The sequence below is a fragment of the Mastigoproctus giganteus genome, chromosome 7 (genome assembly GCF_048544385.1).
Source record: "Mastigoproctus giganteus isolate SK-2022 chromosome 7, ASM4854438v1, whole genome shotgun sequence".
In the NCBI taxonomy this organism is placed as follows: Eukaryota; Metazoa; Arthropoda; class Arachnida; order Uropygi; family Thelyphonidae; genus Mastigoproctus; species Mastigoproctus giganteus.
In genome coordinates this window covers 229183387-229204772 of record NC_143581.1, presented here as the reverse complement: position 1 = coordinate 229204772, position 21386 = coordinate 229183387, and the positions used below count along the sequence as shown (strand labels likewise).

General features: G+C 38.8%; 1 protein-coding gene across 10 annotated transcripts in view; it reads right to left on the bottom strand.

The window, feature by feature from the left end:
* LOC150083758 (uncharacterized) overlaps nucleotides 1-21386 on the bottom strand; it is a 999111-nt gene that overhangs the window by 83926 nt on the left and 893799 nt on the right. For all 10 annotated transcript variants that reach the window (XM_090377461.1, XM_090377460.1, XM_090377466.1 and 7 more), the window contains one exon: nucleotides 12683-12736. In XM_090377461.1, coding sequence (XP_090233587.1) covers nucleotides 12683-12736 — 54 coding nt within the window. The remainder of the gene's footprint in view (nucleotides 1-12682; nucleotides 12737-21386) is intronic.

Below are 21386 nucleotides of genomic sequence, written 5' to 3'. Positions count from 1 at the left end.
ATTCTATACAGTGGGACCAACTGATGATGTTACCAACAGCAAACTCAAAATGGGAAGCATTCAAGGAACTAATCTTGGAGGCTACCAGGCTTTACATACCAACTAAGAAATATTGTTCAAGGTTTAGGCCTAAATGGTTGTCAGATGGACTAATGAGACATGTGGCAGAGAAGAAAAATGCATGGGATACATACAAATTAATGGGTGACATGGAAGCCTATGTTAGATATAAGTTGGTCTGTAACCAAGTCACAAAGGAGATTAGGCAGGCAAAGGCAGACTACGAAAAATCCTTGGCAAAGGATGCAAAGAAAAACAGAAAGGAGTTCTTTACATACTTGAACTCGAGAAGGAAAGGGATGAATCAGATTGGTCCACTGGATATTGATGGTTCAACAGTTGAGGATCCTGCTCAGGTGGCTAACAATCTAAACGAGTATTTTGCATCTACATTGACGCATGAGGAGTTATTCAGGAAGGAGAATGATGTAGGTAAAGTAAACATTGGCAGTGAGCTGGATGATTTTGTAATAACTGAGAGGAAAGTGGAGGAGAGATTGTTGAGGATAAACATAAAAAAGGCACCTGGGGTGGATGGGATCTATCCAGTTATATTAAAGGAGGCAGCAAAGGAAGTATGCAAACCCCTAGCCATAATTATGAGAGCTTCTTTGGACTCAGGGGAGGTACCCATAGACTGGAGATGTGCAAATGTAACCCCAATTTACAAAGGAGGATCAAAGGCTGACACAAGTAATTATAGACCTGTTAGTTAAACTTCTGTTCCAGGTAAATTAATGGATGCACTGGTTAAAGAAGCACTGCAGGATCATCTAGACAAGAATTCAGTTATAGCTCAGACGCAGCATGGTTTTGTTAAGGGCAGGTCTTGCCTGACCAATTTGATTGGATACTATGATGTAGTCACAAAAGAACTGGATGCAGGGAATAACTTTGATATTATATATTTGGATCTTAGAAAGGCTTTTGATACTGTTGCACATGGAAGACTGCTGCACAAATTGGAGCAGTGTGGCATTGAAGGCAAATTGCTGCTATGGATAAGGGGATGGTTGAGTGGCAGAAGACAGAGAGTGGTAATCAATGGACACTGCTCAACGTGGACTAATGTTATTAGTGGAGTTCCTCAAGGTTCAGTGTTGGGTCCATTGTTGTTTTCGGTGTTTATGAATGATATTGATGATGGGATATCAAGTTTAATGTCTAAGTTTGCAGATGATACAAAGGTTGGCAGGGTCGTTAAGGACACTACTGACGCTATGCTGCTGCAACAGGATCTGGAAAGGTTGAACAGATGGGCTGAGAGGTGGCAAATGAAGTTTAACATTGACAAATGTAAAGTACTACATATGGGTAACAGTAACCCCAGAGCAATGTATCAACTCTGCGGTACTACACTGACAGTGGTGGAGAATGAAAAGGACCTGGGGGTAATTGTGCAGGCAGATATGAAGTTCTCTGAGCAGTGCAGACGAGCTGCAAGAGTAGCTCATGGTGTCTTGTCAATGATATACAGGAATTTTTCTAGCAGGGATAAGGAGGTGATTATTCCCTTGTATAAGGCAATGGTTAGGCCACATCTTGAGTACTGTATACAGGTCTGGAGGCCTCATTTCAAGCAGGATGTAGAGCTGCTGGAACGGGTACAGAGAAGGGCAACAAGATTAGTAAATGGAACAAAGGGTTGCTCTTACGAAGAAAGGCTTAAGTTTTGCAAATTACAGAGTCTGGAGACTAGGCACCGGCGAGGTGATCTGATAGAGGTGTATAAGGCTTTGAATGGTTTGAGCATGTTCAATGCCAATGGGATTCTTCATCTTTCTCAGAATAATCACCTCAGAGGGCATAAATTCAAATTGAGGAAGGACGGATGTCGGATAGATGTGCGGAAATTTGCCTTTGGCCAGCGGGTGGTTGGTTGGTGGAACCGACTTCCATCACTTGTTGTTGAAGTTGATAGCCTAAACAAATTTAAAGCTCAACTGGACAGGTATTTCGAACGAACGGAGGGGTGAAATGGGAGAGGGTTTTTTTTTTTTTTTTTTTTTTGGCTGATGCTGAATAAGCTTGCTTTCTTGCATCATATGCCTCTACTAATGCTAATGCTAATGCTAAGTTGAAGGAGCATAGTGTGGAAGTTTGCCTTCAGCTAGTGAGTGGTTGATTATTGTGGAAATGGAGGGTTTGAATAAATTCAAGGAAGAACTAGATAAATTCTTGGTGGGTAAGGATGGGTGAATTGTCTGTGTTTTTTTTTGGGCTGATGATATATATATATATATATATATATATATAAGCTTTCTTTCTTGCATAATTTGACACTACTACTACTAACTCCACTAATCATGTGGAACTGCACAATCTGGAAAGATTGTGCAGGGCTCAAGGGGTAGAATTTTTTTCAGCCTGGTCTGTACTTGTTAACAGGAGAGACTGCTTCTACAGGGATGGGATACACTTAAATAGAAAGGGTGCAAGAATGTTTGCTGATGCTATCGAGGCAATGTTAGGTGGGTCGGAAAACTGCTAGATTGGGGGGATACAAGGACTAATAGATTAACAGTAGCCACTGGCAGAGGTGAAAGTGATTCTTGCACTGCTTCTATTGGAATGAGCCGCAGCCTGGAAAATAAGATGCAGGATATTTCAGAGACTGCTGGGAATCATTGGGGTACAAGTAAACACATGGGTTGTGTTAGGGTAGCTAAGAAAAAGAACAGGTGCATGTATACTTGTGTGTACACCAATGCTAGGAGTTTAGTAAATAAATTTGATGAATTTGAGGTATTGCTCAAAACATCAAAGGCAGATATTGTGGGGATTTCAGAGACGTGGTGTCACACAGATATAAGAAATGCAGAACTGGAATTTGGGGAGTACAATGTCTACAGAAAGGATAGACAGGATAGGAAGGGAGGAGGGGTTATGCTATTAGTTAAAAAACACATAAAATCCAAGGAAGTGAAGCCAGTCGACATCGCTGGACAGTGCAGTGTCGAGTCAGTTTGGTGTGACATAAGCATTGGGAGATCAAAATTGAGAGTAGGAGTGTGCTATAGGCCTAATAACTCTGATGAGTATAATAAGAAACTGTTCGGAGAAATAGAGTGGGCCAGTAAATCAGAGAGTCTTATAATGGGGGATTTTAATTTCCCAGATATTGACTGGAATTTGGGGGCTGGTCACTCACACAGTAGCAAGGCTTTTGTGGATTTATTGGATGATTGTTTTCTACATCAGCATGTTCGGGAGGCAACTAGAGGGAGTAATACTCTTGATTTGATTATCAGTAGTGATTCTTCATGCATTAAGAATCTGCAGATAAATGAACCACTTGGTGGCAGTGATCACAGTGTGCTGAAGTGGGAGTTACTCAAAGAGGTAACTACCATTAGGGGTAAAGGGAAGGGGTATTGCTTTCGTAAAGGCGACTACAATGGACTGAGACAGTATTTAAATTCTATACAGTGGGATCAACTGATGATATTGCCAACAGCAAATTCAAAATGGGAAGCATTCAAAGAACTTATCGTGGAAGCTACTAGGCTTTACATACCAACTAAGAAATATTGTTCAAGGTTTAGGCCTAAATGGTTGTCAGATCAACTAATGAGGCATATGGCAGAGAAGAAAAATGCATGGGATACATATAAATTAACACGTGACACGGACGCCTATGATAGATACAAGTTGATCTGTAACCAAGTTACAAAGGAGGTTAGGCAGGCGAAGGCAGATTACGAGAGATCCTTGGCAAGGGATACGAAGAAAAACAGCAAAGAGTTCTTTACTTATGTAAACTCTAGAAGGAAGGGGATGAATCAGATTGGTCCACTTGAGATCGATGGGTCAACTGTTGATGACCCTGCTCGGGTAGCTAACAAACTAAATGAATATTTTGCATCGACATTCACACATGAGGAGTTATTCAGCGAGGGGAATGCCAGAGGTGTATTCAACTCTAGCAGTAAGCTAGAGAATCTTGTAATAACTGAGAGCAAAGTGGAGGAGAAATTGTTGAAGATAAACACAAGAAAGGCACCTGGGGTGGATGGGATCTATCCAGTTATATTAAAGGAGGCAGCAAAGGAGGTAAGCAAACCCTTAGCCATAATTATGAGAGCTTCCTTGGACTCAGGGGAGGTACCCATTGACTGGAGATGTGCAAATGTGACCCCAATTCACAAAGGGGGATCAAAGGCTGACACAAGTAATTATAGACCTGTGAGTTTAACTTCTGTTCCCGGAAAATTAATGGAGGCACTGGTGAAAGAAGCACTGCAGGATCATCTAGACAAGACTTCAGTTATAGCTAGGACACAGCATGGTTTTGTTAAGGGGAAGTCTTGCCTGACCAATTTGATTGGATACTATGATGCAGTCACAAAAGAACTGGATGCAGGGAATAACTTTGATATTATATACTTGGATCTTAGAAAGGCTTTTGATACTGTTGCACATGGAAGACTGCTGCACAAATTGGAGCAGTGTGGCATTGGAGGCAAGTTGCTGCTATGGATAAAGGGGTGGTTGAGGGGGAGAAGACAGAGAGTGGTAATCAATGGACATTGCTCATCGTGGACTAATGTTATTAGTGGAGTCCATCAGGGTTCAGTATTGGGGCCTTTATTGTTTTCTGTATTTATAAATGATATTGATGATGGTATATCAGGCTTAATGTCCAAGTTTGCAGACGATATGAAGGTTGGCAGGGTTGTCAAGGACACTACTGACACTATGCTGCTGCAACAGGATTTGGAAAGGTTGAGCAGATGGGCTTCGAGGTGGCAAATGAAGTTTAACATTGACAAATGTAAAGTACTACATATGGGAAACAGCAACCCCAGAGCAACGTATCAACTCTGTGGTACTACACTGACAGTGGTAGAGAATGAAAGGGACCTGGGGGTGGTGGTGCAGGCAGATATGAAGTTCTCTGAGCAGTGCAGACGAGCTGCAAGAGTAGCTCATGGTGTATTGTCAATGATATATAGGAATTTTTCTAGCAGGGATAAGGAGGTGATTATTCCCTTGTATAAGGCAATGGTCAGGCCACACCTAGAGTACTGTATACAGGCCTGGAGGCCTCATTTCAGGAAGGATGTAGAGCTGCTGGAATGAGTACAGAGAAGGGCAACTAGATTGGTGAATGGGACAAAGGGGTTCTCTTACGAAGAAAGGCTTAAGTTTTGCAAATTACAGTGTCTGGAAACTAGGCACCAGCGGGGTGATCTGATAGAGGTGTACAAAGCCTTGAATGGTTTGAGCATGCTCAATGCTGATGGGATTCTTCCTCTAGCTCAGAAAAATCACCTGAGAGGGCATAAATTCAAATTGAGGAAAGACAGATGTAGGATAGATGTGCGGAAATTTGCCTTTAGCCAGCGGGTGGTTGGTGGGTGGAACAGACTTCCATCCCTTGTCGTGGAAGTTGATAGCCTAAATAAGTTTAAGGCTCAGCTGGACAGGTATTTCGAACGAACAGAGGGGTGAAGTGGAAGTGGTTATTTTTATTTATTTATGTTACTTTTTTTTTTTTTTTTTGGCTGATGCTGCATAAGCTTGCTTTCTTGCATCAAATGCCTCTACTAATGCTAATGCTAATGCTAATGCTCTTGGAACAGAGACGTTTTTCCTGATTTATTAGCTTAAATTGTCATATTAACTTGTTTTCTAGAGTAGCTTTATATTCCTAGTTACGATACTTAGTTTAAAGTTTAACTTAGACAGAGATTTTGTAGGTATCGGTAACGGTATCAAATCCACGTGTTACAAATTGAACGAGAGGTCTTTTTTTTTTAACCAAATTAAGTCGATTTATTAACCAATTGTTATATCAAATTATCTTCTATAAGTAGATTATAGACCTAGTCAGGATCCTTAGTTTATTCTAAATTGAGATAGCGAGATTTGGAAGCTAATCAATACTTACGAGTCCGTAGAAGTACCGTTCGTGATTCCCGCCATTTTTACACGATAGCATAAGCTTAGTCTAGTATAGTGCATAATATAATATTGTCAATCAATTAATCAGTAAATCTATTAATCTTGAAAAACTTTATTGTCAATTAAATTGTACTTTTAACTATATATATATAACGACTTGGTCGTAACAAATAATTAATACATAACTATAGTGGTAAACGTGATACGGAAGTTGTATAAAGGGAACTCGTAGAAAACACTAGATACTGAAAAAATAAATATAGTGTTATAACTGTTTTGGGATATAACTTAAGGAATTAATTTTGTTTTGAAATTTTATTGAATAAATCGGAAACATGACTCAGACCAGAGCATCAAAGCAAAAGGCTCAAGCTAATGGAAGTGCTGTGGTTCAGGGGAGAACTGAGGGGGGCAGTTGCCCTCTGAATCACAGTCTTTTAAAATGCACTGTTTGCTTGATGTTTGCGGAGCAGTCGGGTACGGGACATGATACTGCCAAGGGTGATGTCTTTGTGTGTGCACGATGTAAGGAGTGCAAGGAAATCAGGCGACAACTCAGCGTTGTTATGGGCCTTTATGAGAGCTTGAAGGACAGGATGGATGCCCTCGAAGGAAATAAATTGAGGGGCCCATCAAGCTCTCAGCTGCCCACATCAACGCCAGAGCTTGCACTTGGTCATCAGGCAACATAGAGGCAGCCCCCTAGGCAGAATGCGCTGGTCCCACAGGAACTAGTAGTTGTTGGTGACTCTATTGTCAGGGAAACAGGGAACATGCTTTGTAAAAAGGATAGGTGGAATAGGACCAGGGTATGTCTGCCAGGGGCAAAGGTTGATGACGTTGTAGAGCGGATATCATCTTTTAAGGGCACAAAAGGCGATATAGTTGTACACATTGGCACTAATGATATTAAGAGTAGGAGACCAGCGGAATTACTTAGCAAGTACAGGTCACTGTTGAAAAAAAGCCGTGAATTAGGGTTGAATTTGAAAGTGTCTGCAATTCTGCCCAGACACGATAGGAGGGAGTATATGATGAGAGCCTTGTCGATCAATTCGGCCCTGGAGGGATTGTGCAAGGCTCAAGGGGTAGAATTTTTTTCAGCCTGGACTGTACTTGTTAACAGGAGAGATTGCTTCTACAGGGATGGGATACACTTAAATAGAAAGGGTGCAAGAATTTTTGCTGATGCTGTCGAGGCAGTGTTAGGTGGGTCGGAAAACTGCTAGTTGGGGGGGATACAAGGACTAATAGATTAACAGTAGCCACTGGCAGAGGTGGAAGTGATTCTTGCACTGCTTCTATTGAAATGAGCAGAAGCCTGAAAAACAAGATGCAGGATATTTCAGAGACTGCTGGGAGTCATTGCGGTACAAGTAAACACATGGGTTGTGTTAGGGTAGCTAAGAATAGAAACAGGTGCATGTATACCTGCGTGTACACCAATGCTAGGAGTTTGGTAAATAAATTTGATGAATTTGAGGTATTGCTCAAAACATCAAAGGCAGAGATTGTTGGGATATCAGAGATGTGGTGTCACACAGATATAAGGAATGCGGAACTGGAATTTGGGGAATACAATGTGTATAGAAAGGATAGACAGGACAGGAGGGGAGGAGGGGTTATGCTATTAGTTAAGAAACACAAAGTCCAAGGAAGTGAAGCCAGTCGACATCGATGGACAGGGCAGTGTCGAGTCAGTTTGGTGTGACATAAGCATAGGGAAATCAAAATTGAGAGTAGGAGTGTGCTATAGGCCTAATGACTCTGATGAGTATAATAAGATATTGTACAGGGAAATAGAGCGGGCCAGTAAATCAGAGAGTCTTATAATGGGGGATTTTAATTTCCCAGATATTGACTGGAATTTGTGGATTGGTCACTCGCACACTAGCAAGGCTTTTGTGGATTTATTGGATGATTGTTTTCTACATCAGCATGTTCGTGAGGCAACAGGAGGAAGCAATACCCTTGATCTGATTATCAGTAGTGATTCTTCATGCATTAAGAATCTGCAGATAAATGAACCACTAGGCGGCAGTGAACACAGTGTGTTGAAGTGGGATTTACTCAAGGAGGTAACTACCATCAGAGGTAAAGGGAAGGGTTTTTGTTTTCGTAAAGCCGACTATGATGGTCTGAGACAGTATTTAAATTCTATACAGTGGGACCAACTGATGATGTTACCAACAGCAAACTCAAAATGGGAAGCATTCAAGGAACTAATCTTGGAGGCTACCAGGCTTTACATACCAACTAAGAAATATTGTTCAAGGTTTAGGCCTAAATGGTTGTCAGATGGACTAATGAGACATGTGGCAGAGAAGAAAAATGCATGGGATACATACAAATTAATGGGTGACATGGAAGCCTATGTTAGATATAAGTTGGTCTGTAACCAAGTCACAAAGGAGATTAGGCAGGCAAAGGCAGACTACGAAAAATCCTTGGCAAAGGATGCAAAGAAAAACAGAAAAGAGTTCTTTACCTATTTAAACTCAAGAAGGAAAGGGATGAATCAGATTGGTCCACTGGATATTGATGGCTCAACAGTTGAGGATCCTGCTCAGGTGGCTAACAAACTAAACGAGTATTTTGCATCTACATTCACGCATGAGGAGTTATTCAGGAAGGAGAATGATGTAGGTAAAGTAAACATTGGCAGTGAGCTGGATGATTTTGTAATAACTGAGAGGAAAGTGGAGGAGAGATTGTTGAGGATAAACATAAAAAAGGCACCTGGGGTGGATGGGATCTATCCAGTTATATTAAAGGAGGCAGCAAAGGAAGTAAGCAAACCCCTAGCCATAATTATGAGAGCTTCTTTGGACTCAGGGGAGGTACCCATAGACTGGAGATGTGCAAATGTTACCCCAATTCACAAAGGAGGATCAAAGGCTGACACAAGTAATTATAGACCTGCTAGTTTAACTTCTGTTCCAGGTAAATTAATGGAGGTACTGGTTAAAGAAGCACTGCAGGATCATCTAGACAAGAATTCAGTTATAGCTCAGACGCAGCATGGTTTTGTTAAGGGAAAGTCTTGCCTGACCAATTTGATTGGATACTATGATGTAGTCACAAAAGAACTGGATGCAGGAAATAACTTTGATATTATATATTTGGATCTTAGAAAGGCTTTTGATACTATTGCACATGGAAGACTGCTGTACAAATTGGAGCAGTGTGGCATTGGAGGCAAATTGCTGCTATGGATAAGGGGATGGTTGAGTGGCAGAAGACAGAGAGTAGTAATCAATGGACACTGCTCATCGTGGACTAATGTTATTAGTGGAGTTCCTCAGGGTTCAGTGTTGGGTCCGTTGTTGTTTTCGGTGTTTATGAATGATATTGATGATGGGATATCAAGTTTAATGTCCAAGTTTGCAGATGATACAAAGGTTGGCAGGGTTGTTAAGGACACTACTGACGCTATGCTGCTGCAACAGGATCTGGAAAGGTTGAAGAGATGGGCTGAGAGGTGGCAAATGAAGTTTAACATTGACAAATGTAAAGTACTACATATGGGAAACAGTAACCCCAGAGCAACATATCAACTCTACGGTACTACAATGACAGTGGTGGAGAATGAAAAGGACCTGGGGGTAAATGTGCAAACAGATATGAAGTTCTCTGAGCAGTGCAGACGAGCTGCAAGAGTAGCTCATGGTGTCTTGTCAATGATATACATGAATTTTTCTAGCAGGGATAAGGAGGTGATTATTCCCTTGTATAAGGCAATGGTTAGGCCACATCTTGAGTACTGTATACAGGTCTGGAGGCCTCATTTCAAGAAGGATGTAGAGCTGCTGGAACAGGTACAGAGAAGGGCAACAAGATTAGTGAATGGAACAAAGGGTTGCTCTTACAAAGAAAGGCTTAAGTTTTGCAAATTACAGAGTCTGGAGACTAGGCACCGGCGAGGTGATCTGATAGAGGTGTATAAGGCTTTGAATGGTTTGAGCATGCTCAATGCCAATGGGATTCTTCATCTTGCTCAAAATAATCACCTCAGAGGGCATAAATTCAAATTGAGGAAGGACGGATGTCGGATAGATGTGCGGAAATTTGCCTTTGGCCAGCGGGTGGTTGGTTGGTGGAACCGACTTCCGTCACTTGTTGCTGAAGTTGATAGCCTAAACAAATTTAAGGCTCAACTGGACAGGTATTTCGAACAAACAGAGGGGTGAAATGGGAGTGGTGTGTTTTTTTTTTTTTTTTTGGCTGATGCTGAATAAGCTTGCTTTCTTGCATCATATGCCTCTACTAATGCTAATGCTAATGCTAGACAAGATCACATATCTCTATTAGGGATTTCTCTGAATTCTAATTTTTTTTGGCCTAAGCACATCACAAATATTGTTTCATCTGCATCTAAAAAATTGGGTTCTCTTTCACTCTCAATTTTACTTTTCTTCCAAAGAGCTGTCCTCTCTGTACAAATTGCAAATCTTCCCTAACACAGAATATTGTTCCCACATATGGGGGTGGTGTCCTCAAAACCTCTCTCAGGCTCCTAGATTTCATTCAAAAGAGGACAATTAGCTTCGTTTATGACTAATTTCTATCACAGTCTCTCTACTCTCTGTCTCATAAACGTTCTGTTTCTACTGCATGCCTTTTCTATAGATACTTCCATGGGCACTGTTCTTCTGAATTGGCTTCTATAATTCCCACTCTCTCTTCCAAACCAGTCTTAACATGTGCCACAACCAGACAGCATCCTTTTACTGTCCAACTTCAAGCTCACAGAACCAACTTTTCTTCTTCCTCATTTATTCCTTCAACTTCCATTTTTTGAAACAACTTCCCTTCATACTTATTTCCTGAAAATTATAATCTACAGAAATTCAAGGCTAAATGTCAACAAGTATCTTTTTCCAATTTATTAAACTTCAATCCATGAATGGTACCAAGTACTGCAGGTTCCAATAACTCTCATGCTTGGAGTTTTCATATATAAAAAAAAAACTGGTTATCTTTATTTTATTTTTATTTATATCTAGTTGATATAAATAAAAATAACATAGTTGATGAATAAATTAGTCTCTAATGCATTAGGGCTTAAAGCCTCAAGCTGCAAAACAGATTAGACTATGTGTATTTTAGTGCAATTGTATGATATACATCATCAGGCATCTTTCATATTATGAAGATATACTTCACAATTGTTTTGCCCTTGGGTACCTACCCACCCACTGAAGAAGGGCCAAATAGCCCTGAAACGGTGCCGTCTGAGTGGTGGTATCCACTGAGAATAAGTAACAACAGTCTTCTCCTTTGTATGAAGCGTTACTTATTTGAAGTAGTGTAATGTCATGGCAACTCGTCGTGAAGGTATTCACAATATGAGATGTAACTTAAACGATACCACTATTGCAAATTTGCTAATTTATATTTAGCTGTTTATAAATGATGCAATTGCACTAAAATACATATTGAATAAATTAGTATAATCAACAGGTTCTGGTTGACATAAACATAAAAAAAATAATAACAAAACAACAACAATAATAATAATTAATACCATTTGATTAGAACCCAAAAGGGGGGAAAATGAGAATAGGGAATAAATACAGATGCAGGCTGAAGAACGAAAAGAGAAGTTATTGGCAACAATGTAGTCAAAGACTTCTTGTGGATCTCTGAATAAGTCAGAGATCCACAAGAATGCCCATTGGCAAATGAGGGTAATCCATTTACTGGCTTCAATTTGCCATTTTCACTTTTATTAGCCTTGAAAAGTTGTAATAATGATGGCACTGGAAATAACAAAGAAGTTAAAGAATTTCATTAAGCTGCCAACGGTTTCTCACAAAATTCCAAGAAAAGTTGGGCAATGTGCATGAAATAGTGGTTGTTAAACATTGTTCTAAAAGATCTATCATTAACATTGCTGTACATGGTCATAACTGTGGTCTTGACTGAGGTTTTATTAATAATTTAATAACAACACGAAGTTTTATTAATAATTTACAAAACAACATACATTCGGCTTTAACGAAACTAAAATTATAAATATTCAACACAATTACTACAAACTACTTATTGCAGAAACCTTAGAGATGAAACTACATGCAACTTCAATCAATATCCGTAGGCCATTCCTATTGTCCGACGATTGGTCACTTATACGCATGCGTGAAGAACAAACACTACAACATAAGACAAAGGTTTCGGATTAATTGTGAGTAGTTCTCTTCCTGTGAACACGACACCCCGAAAAGTTCTAGTCCGACTTAAGGAATGTAGAGAATAACCCCCCACCCCACCCCATATCCAATTATTAGACCCCTAAATTTAACTCAAAATCCCTGCCACAGCACCAAAAAGAAAAAATCGATCCTTAATTATTAGCCAGTTTAGACCTCCAAAATCTAACGTTATGACAATGTCTTGCAAAATTGATATCGCCTTCCCCATGAATTATTAGCAAGTTGGACAAGGAGAGTTGGAAAAGAACTTCCTATATCAAAAATAAAGGTAAGCCCTGTTGATTCATAATATAATAGAATATAGGAAATATCGAGCACTTAATAGCTCTCTTGTATCAAATAATTTAATAACATAAAGCTATGAAGATGTCTACTTAAACAGAATTTTCTAGTGAAATTGATGCTCATTAACCTTTCATTATAATCTCATTAAAGGAGGAAAATAAAAAAAATTGGTTAAAATATAAAAAAGAAAGACAATTACAGGAAAAGTAACTCACCTGATCTCCTTTTTCCCCTTTCTCACCACGCTTGCCTCTTTTTCCTCTCAGTCCCTAAAGATATTATTCACAGGAATTATTAATATAATAATATATAAAATTCCAATTTAAAAAGAAGTCAGTAAAATCAGAGCATTTAAAAGAATGTTATATTTGAAATTTAGACATATATTACATATTCTAGCTTGATCATAGAGATACAAAGATGTAACTGGTATCAGGGGTAAAGGAAAGCATTTTTGTTTCATAAAGTCGACTACAATGGTGTCAGACATTTTTTAAATTCTGTATAGTGGGACCAACTGATGATGTTACCAACAGCAATTTGTAAATGGGAAGCATTGAGGTTTAGGTTTTGGATGTCAGATGAACTAATTAAACATGTGACAGAGAAGAAAAATGCATAGGATACATATAAAATAACAGGTGACACAGAAGCCTATGACAGATATAAGCTTGTCTGTAACCAAGTTGCAAAGGAGGTTAGGCAGGCGAAGGCAGATTATGAGAAATCCATGGAAAAGGATGCAAAGAAAAACAGCAAAGAGTTCTTTACTTACATAAACTCTAGAAGGAAGGGGATGAATCAGATTGGTCCACTTGATATTGATGGTTCAACTGTTGATGACTTGCTCAGGTAGCTAACAAACTAAATGAATATTTTGCATCGACATTCACACATGAGGAGTTATTTAGCAAGGGGAAAGCCAGAGGTGTATTCAACTCTAGCAGTAAGCTAGAGAATCTTGCAATTACAGAGAGTAAAGTGGAGGAGAAATTGTTAAAGAAAAACATAAGAAAAGCACCTGGGGTGGATGGAATCTATCCAGTTATATTAAAGGAGGCGGCAAAAGAAGTAAGCAAACCCTTAGCCATAATTATGAGAGCTTCCTTGGACTCGGGGGGGGGGATACCCATGGACTGGAGATGTGCAAATGTGACCCCAATCCACAAAGGAGGATCAAAGGGAGATAGGTAACTACAGACCTGTTAATTTAACTTCTGCTCCAGGGAAATTAATGGAGGCACTGGTTAAACATGCATTGCAGGATCATCTAGACAAGACTTCAGTTATATCTCAGACACAGCATGTGTTTGTTAAGGGGAAGTGTAGTCTGACCGATTTGATTGGATAGTATGATGTAGTCACAAAAGAACTGGATGCAAAGAATAATTTTGATATCATATATTTGGATCTTAGAAAGGCCTTTGATACTGTTGCACATGGAAGACTGCTGCACAAATTGGAACAGTGTGGCATTGGAGACAAACTGCTGCTATGGATAAAGGGATGGTTGAGTTGGAGAAGACAGAGAGTGGTAATCAATGTACACTGCTCTTCGTGGACTAATGTTATTAGTGGAGTCCCTCAGGGTTCAGTGTTGGGTCCATTGTTGTTTTCTGTATTTATAAATGATATTGATGATGGTATATCAAGCTTAATATCCAAGTTTGCAGACAATACAAAAGTTGGCAGGGTTGTTAAGGACACTACTGACAGTATGCTTCTGCAACAGGATCTAGAAAAGTTGAGTAGATGGGCAAATTAAGTTTAACATTGACAAATGTAAAGTACTACATATGGCAAGCAGTAACCCCAGAGTAATGTATAAACTCTGTGATACTACACTGATAGTGGTAGAGAATGAAAAGGACCTGGGGTAATTGTGCAGGCAGACGGTCTCCAAGAGTAGCTCATGGTGTCTTGTCAATGATATACAGGAATTTTTCTAGCAGGGATAAGGAGGTGATTATCCCCTTGTATAAGGCAATTGTTCAGGCCACACCTTGAGTACTGTATATAGGTCTGGAGGTCTCATTTCAAGAAGGATGTAGAGCTGTTTAAACGAGAACAGAGAAGGGTAACAAGATTAGTGAGTGGAACAAAGGGTTGCTCTTATGAAGAAAGGCTCTCAAGTTTGGCAAATTACATTGTCTGGAGACTAGGCACCTGCGAAGTGATCTGATTGAGGTGTATAAAGTCTTCAATGGTTTGAGCATGCTCAGTGCTGATGGGAATCTTCGTCTTGCTCAGAATAATCACCTGAGAGGGCATAAACTCAAATTGAGGAAAGATAGATGTAGGATAAATGTGCGGAAGTTTGCCTTTGGCCAGCGGGTGGTTGATTGCTGGAACAAACTTCCATCTGTCGTTGTAGAATTTGATAGCTTAAATAGATTCAAGGCAGAACTTGACAAACATTTGGAGCGAGTAGATGGGTGAAATAAGAGGTGTTTTTTTTTGCTAATGCTATATAAGCTTGTTTCTTGCATCATGTGCCTTTGCTAATGCTAATTTAAGGAAATAATCTTGGAAGCAATTAAGCTTTTTGTTCGAACTAAGAAAAACCATTCTAGGTTTAAGCCCAAATGGATGTTAGATGTACTAATGAGACTCATGGCAGAGAAGAAAAATGCATGTGATGCATAGAAATTATCAGGAGATACAGAAGCCTGTGGTAGATATAAGGTATTCTGTAATCAAGTTGCAAAGGAGGTTAGGCAAGCGAAGGCAGATTAGGAGAAATCTTTGGCAAAGGATGTAAAGAAAAACAGCAAAGACTTCTGTACTTATATAAACTCTAAAAGGAAGAGAATCAGATTGGTCCAATTGATATCAGTGGTTTGACTGATATCAATTGGACCAATCTGATTCAATAGATGTTTGTTCTAAGATAACTGCCAAACTAAATGAGTAGAAGGCCAGATGTTTATCAAACTATAACAGGGAGTTAAATGATTTTGTAATAAATGAGAACAAAGTGGAGGAGAAATTGTTGAAGTTAAACATAAGAAAGGCACCAAGGTTGGATGGGATCTATCCAGTTATATTAGAGGAGGCTGCAAAGGAAGTAAGCAAACCTTTAACCATAATTATGCATGCGTATGTTATGGGGGTTTAATGGTGCACAAGCTGCTGGATCTATAGTGTGCCTATTCATAGGAAAAAGATAAAAATACAAAATTCAGATGTAATCATTTCATTTTTTATTAGAGAGATCTTTTAGAATTTGTGATAGGTTTCATTTTTTTCAGAAACAAGAAAAATTACTTGATGTTTGCATCATCGCCAATAATATGTTTTAATTTCATGAGTAGCCATAATTATGAGCGCAACCTTGGACTCAGAGAAAGTTCCCACGGACTGGAGATGTGCAAATGAATCTCCAATTCACAAAAGGGCGACATGAGTAATTACAGACCTGTTAGTTTGACTTCTATTCCAGGGAAAATAATGATATCATTGGTTAAAGAAGCATTGCAGGATCATCTAGACAGGACTGCAGTAATAATTCAGACACAGCATGGATTTGTTAAGGGGAAGTCTTGTCTGACCAATTTGATAGGATACTATGATGCGGTTATAAAGGAACTGGATGCAAAAAATAATTTTGATATCAAATATTTGGATTTCAGGAAAGCTTTTGATACTGTTGCACATGGAAGAATTGTACAAATTTGACAACTATAAAAATTGTAGTATGGCATTAAGGAAAGTTGCTACAATGGATAAAAGGATGGTTTAGTGAGAGAAGACAGAGAGTGGTAATCACACTGCACACCGTGGACTAATGTTATTAGTGGTGTCCCCCAGGGTTCGGTGTTGGGCCCATTGTTGCTTTGTATATTTATCAGTGATATTGATGAAGGTATATCAAGTTTAATATCAAAGTTTGCAGATGATACAAAGGTTAGTAGGCTTGCTAATAACAGTAACGACAGTATGCTGCTGCAACAGGATCCGGAAAAGTTCGGCAGATGGGCTGGGAAGTGGCAACTGAAGTTTAACATTGACAAATGCAAAGTACTACATATGGGTAGCAGTAACCACAGAGAAATGCCAGAGTAGGTCATGGGTCTTGTCAATGATAAGCAGGAATTTTGCTAGCAAGGATAAAGAGGTGATTATCCCCTTGTATAAGGCAATGGTCAGATTCCACCTTTAGTACTGCATATATGCACGATCATCTAGACAAGACTTCAGTTATAGCTTGGACACAGCATGGCTTTGTTAAGGGAAAGTCTTGCCTGACTAATTTGATTGGATACTATGATGTGGTCACAAAGGAACTGGATGCAGGGAATAACTTTGATATCATATATTTGGATCTTAGAAAGGCTTCTGATACTGTTGCACATGGAAGACTGCTGAACAGTCTTCTGCAGATGCAAATTGGAGCAGTGTGGCATTGGAGGCAAATTGCTGCTATGGATAAGAGAATGGTTGAGTGGAAGAAGACGGAAAGTGATAATTAATGGATACTGCTCATCGTGGACTAATGTTATTAGTGGAGTCCCTCAGGGTTCACTATTGGATCCATTGTTGTTTTCTGTATTTATAAATGATATTGATGATGGTATATCAAGCTTAATGTCCAAGTTTGCAGATGATACGAAGGTTGGCAGGGTTGTTAAAGACACTAATGACAGTACGCTGCTGTTGTTGTTATTATTTTTTTTTTTTTTTAGGAGCATTAGCAACTAAGACCATATTGCTCCGGGATATGTGATGGTCATTCCCTGACCTTTCCGCATCCTCCACTGCTGCTCCTTCCCACCTGGCTACGGAGGCGCCAGTACGCTGCTGCAACAGGATCTAGAAAGTTGAGCAGATGGGCTGAGAGGTGGCAAATGAAGTTTAACATTGACAATGTAAAGTACTACATATGGGAAGCACCAACCCCAGAGTGACGTATCAACTCTGTGGTATTACACTGACAGTGGTTGATAGCCTAAATAAATTTAAGGCTGAGCTGGACAAGTACTTGGAATGAACGGAGGGGTGAAATGGGAGCGTGTTTTTTTTTTTTTTTTTGTTTTTGGCTGCTGCTGCTGCATAAGCTTGCTTTCTTGCATCAAATGCCTCTACTAATGCTAAATGCTAATGCTAAGTCTGGAAGCCTCATTTTAGGAAGGATGTAGAATTCAGAGAAGGGCAACAAGACTAGTGAAAGAAATAAAGAGCTGCTCTTATGAAGAAAGGCTTAAGTTCTGCAAATTGTAGCTTCTGGAGACTAGGCACCACGAGGTCCTGATTGAGGTGTGTAAGGCCTCGAATGGATTGAGCAGGCTCAATGCCGATGGGCTTCTTCCTCTTGCTCAGATTACAAACCTGAGGGGACATAAACTGAAATTGAGAAAAGACAGTCATTGAATAGATGTGCAGAAATTTGCCTTTAGCCAGCAGGTAGTTGAATGCTGGAACAAAATTCTATCTGTTGTTGCGGAAGTTGACAGCTTAAATAAATTCAAGGAAGAAGAGGACAAACTTTTGGAGCAAATTTATGGGTGAAATGGGAAAGTTTTTTTTTTTTTTCTGGCTGATTCTGGATAATCTTGCATCAGATGCCTCTACTAATGCTAAAACTTCCTCATAATAATTTCTGAAATATGTGATAAAGTGAATATGATAGGTTTCAGACATTTACAACATAATAGTGTGTGTGTGTGTGTGTGTGTGTGTGTGTGTGTGTGTGTGTGTGTGTGTGTGTGTGTGTGTGTGTGTGTGTGTGTGTGTGTGTGTGTGTGTGTGATGAACTGTAAAATTATGTAAAATAATTTGTTTATTTTAGATAATACTCTGTTGAGTATCTTGAATATGTGGGCTACAAAGTTTGGCAACTAGGCAACTTACAACAGAACTGGGGACCTTGTATTTGGCAGAATTAAAACAGCTTTTCTGAAATTCCCTGAAGGAGCAATCCTTGGCACTTGTCTTGACCACTTTTAAACAGGATAATGTTAAACCAATGTTAAACAGGATCTAGAAAAGTTGAGAAGATGGGCTGAGAGGTGGCAAATGAAGTTTAACATTGACAAATGTAAAGTACTACATATGGGAAGCAGTAACCCCAGAGTAACGTATCAACTCTGTAGTACTACACTGACAGTGGTAGAGAATGAAAAGGACCTGGGAGTAATTGTGCAGGCAGATATGAAGCTTTCTGAGCAGTGCAGATGGTCTGCAAGAGTAGCTCATGGCATCTTGTCAATGATATACAGGAATTTTTTTAGCAGGGATAAGGAGGTGATTATCCCCTTGTATAAGGCAATGGTCAGGCCACACCTTGAGTACTGTATACAGGTCTGGAGGTCTCATTTCAAGAAGGATGTAGAGCTTTTGGAACAAGTACAGAGAAGAGCAACAAGATTAGTGAATGGAACAAAGGGTTGCTATCACGAAGAAAGGCTTAGTTTTGCAGATTACAGTGTCTGGAGACTAGGCACCTGCAAGGTGATCTGATTGAGGTGTATAAAGCTTTGAATGGTTTAAGCATGCTCAGTGCTGATGGGATTCTTTCTCTTGCTCAGAATAATCACCTGAGAGGACATACATTCAAATTGAGGAAAGACAGTTGTTGGATAGATGTGTTTAAGGCTGAGCTGGACAGGTATGTGGAACAAACTGAGGGGTGAAATGTGAGCGGGTTTTTTTTTTTTTTTTTTGGCTGATGCTTAATAAACTGGCTTTCTTGCATCATATGCCTCTACTAATGCTAATACCTTCCTGATCCTGATATCATCTACAAATTTGAATATCGCTACTAGCATTCTCTTCCTCAATATCATTTAAAAAAATTTGGAATAGCAGTCCCAGCATTGATCCTTGAGGAACCTTATTTTTAACACTAGCCTAATCTGAAAAATAACCATTAATCCACAACCCTCTGCTGCAATCCCACAATCCAACTAAAGTTCTGATCCTGTGGTAATACATATTCCAGTTTATACAGTAACATTTTGTGCAGGACAGAGTCAAATGCTTTGCTAAAGTGAAAATAAATAAAGTCAAAATTCCAAAATTCAACTCATTAGTGATGCTTTCATAATAGTTAACAAGTATAAATAGGATTTTCCCCATTTCAAAACATGCTGTGTTTTCTTCAGAATACCATTTTTGTTCAGAGATGCCTCTGTATTGCATTTTTAATCACCTTGCTTTGATGATTTTCCCTACCACTGAAATGAGATGGACTGGTCTGTTGTTACTCACTTCATTCTTAGAACTATCTTTAAGAATTGATAATACACTGGCTCTTCTCCAATCCAAAGGAACCTCTCCTGAGTCTGATGATGTGCTAATAATTAATATTACTGGTTCAATGCAGTCACTCTCTCTGCCCACCTCCCTCAAAATAATTTGGTATATATGCCATCAATTACAGGAACCTTATTTGCCTTTAAGGTTTGAAAGTTTTTCTAATAAACCTTCTGTAATTTGAATATCAGAAATTAAACAGCATCACTCATGCAGTTTTTCTTCACCATGAAGGTAAAGACTGATATGGCACACAACATTTAATTCTTTGCAATATCAGTTGTCTCTGAGTTTCCTGTATCCATTATATAATGGTCCAATCTGATTTCTTCTTTATATACAGTCAATTCTGCTACAACGTGGTACATGTGTTCCTAAAAATCTCCGGATTATGGTATTTCGTGCATGAAAAACAACAGGACTTATGGGAAATATAGGGATGGGGCAGAGCACTCAAAAAAAAATGTTTAGCCTGGTAAGTAAAACACTAAAAAAAAGCTATAAACTCAATAAAATTGCTAACACAGGTTTAAACATCTTAAATTTCTAATAAATAAATAAATATTACAGTAAATATAGCACTTTACCTTGACAAGATATGTTTTGCTTCATTGATATTTCTTCACTGACATCTTTTTTTTTTTGGATTGTAAAATTTAAAACAGTAAAAAAGATAAGAAATCAATGACAATGAACGCAGGACGCACAAATTACAGAAGTGAGACAAGTTTATGAAGCTTTAAAAATAGGAATGAAGAGAAGATTCTGAAAATGTATTTATGTTTTTTATGTGATTGAACATTTCATGGAAGGGGGAAACACAATTCACCATAATAACGTAAAAACCCACACAATTCCAACTATTGGTATCATCGCAAATGCAGTAAGATAGTTTACTACCTGTTTATAATTAGATTGCACTAACAGAAAAGCCCGCATAGAAAAGATAAACCGGGAACTGAAATTTTTTTTACTGTTTGATGGTACTGACCTTCAGAAATGTGTTCCTCTGCTCACGCTATCCCGCCTCATGAAATTTCTGTTTGAACAGAAAAATGTGAGGTGAAACGCGAGTTGGCCTACACAACAGGCGTGGCCAACTTAAATTGTGATGTGATCGACTTTTTTTCTTCAAAATGTGCTGCGATCTACTATCTAAAGAAGTTAATTGCACATGTAGTTAAAAAGGTTAATCAACACATATTGAAAAATGTTGTTTATAAATTTTAAAATTAAATACAACTCAGAATTCTTATTTTAAATTAATACGTATTTAAATTTTTAATTTATGCAAAGTTTGTGTCTTAATGTCATCTGCCAAGCTTTCAAAATCAGGGATATACTGTGAAAAGGCCGACCGTAAAGAATCTTCTGTATGCAATTCCGTAAAAGTAGAGGGATTCTTCGTCTTTTTTTTTTGTTTGTTTCAAATACGAAAAGGCCGATTCACATAGATATGTGAAACCAAAACAGGAATTTAAAAATTCACTGCATTTTTTTACAGTACTTTTCTCGGCAAACATATTTCCAAAAGTCTTTTTCTAATGACCTGGCTTTTAGGAAGATATTGTTTCGCAATGTAATAATTTCATTTTCAAGTAATATTTTCTCCGTGTGAAAAATCTCAGCGATTTTTCAATTTTCTGCAATTTGTTTTGTATCTTA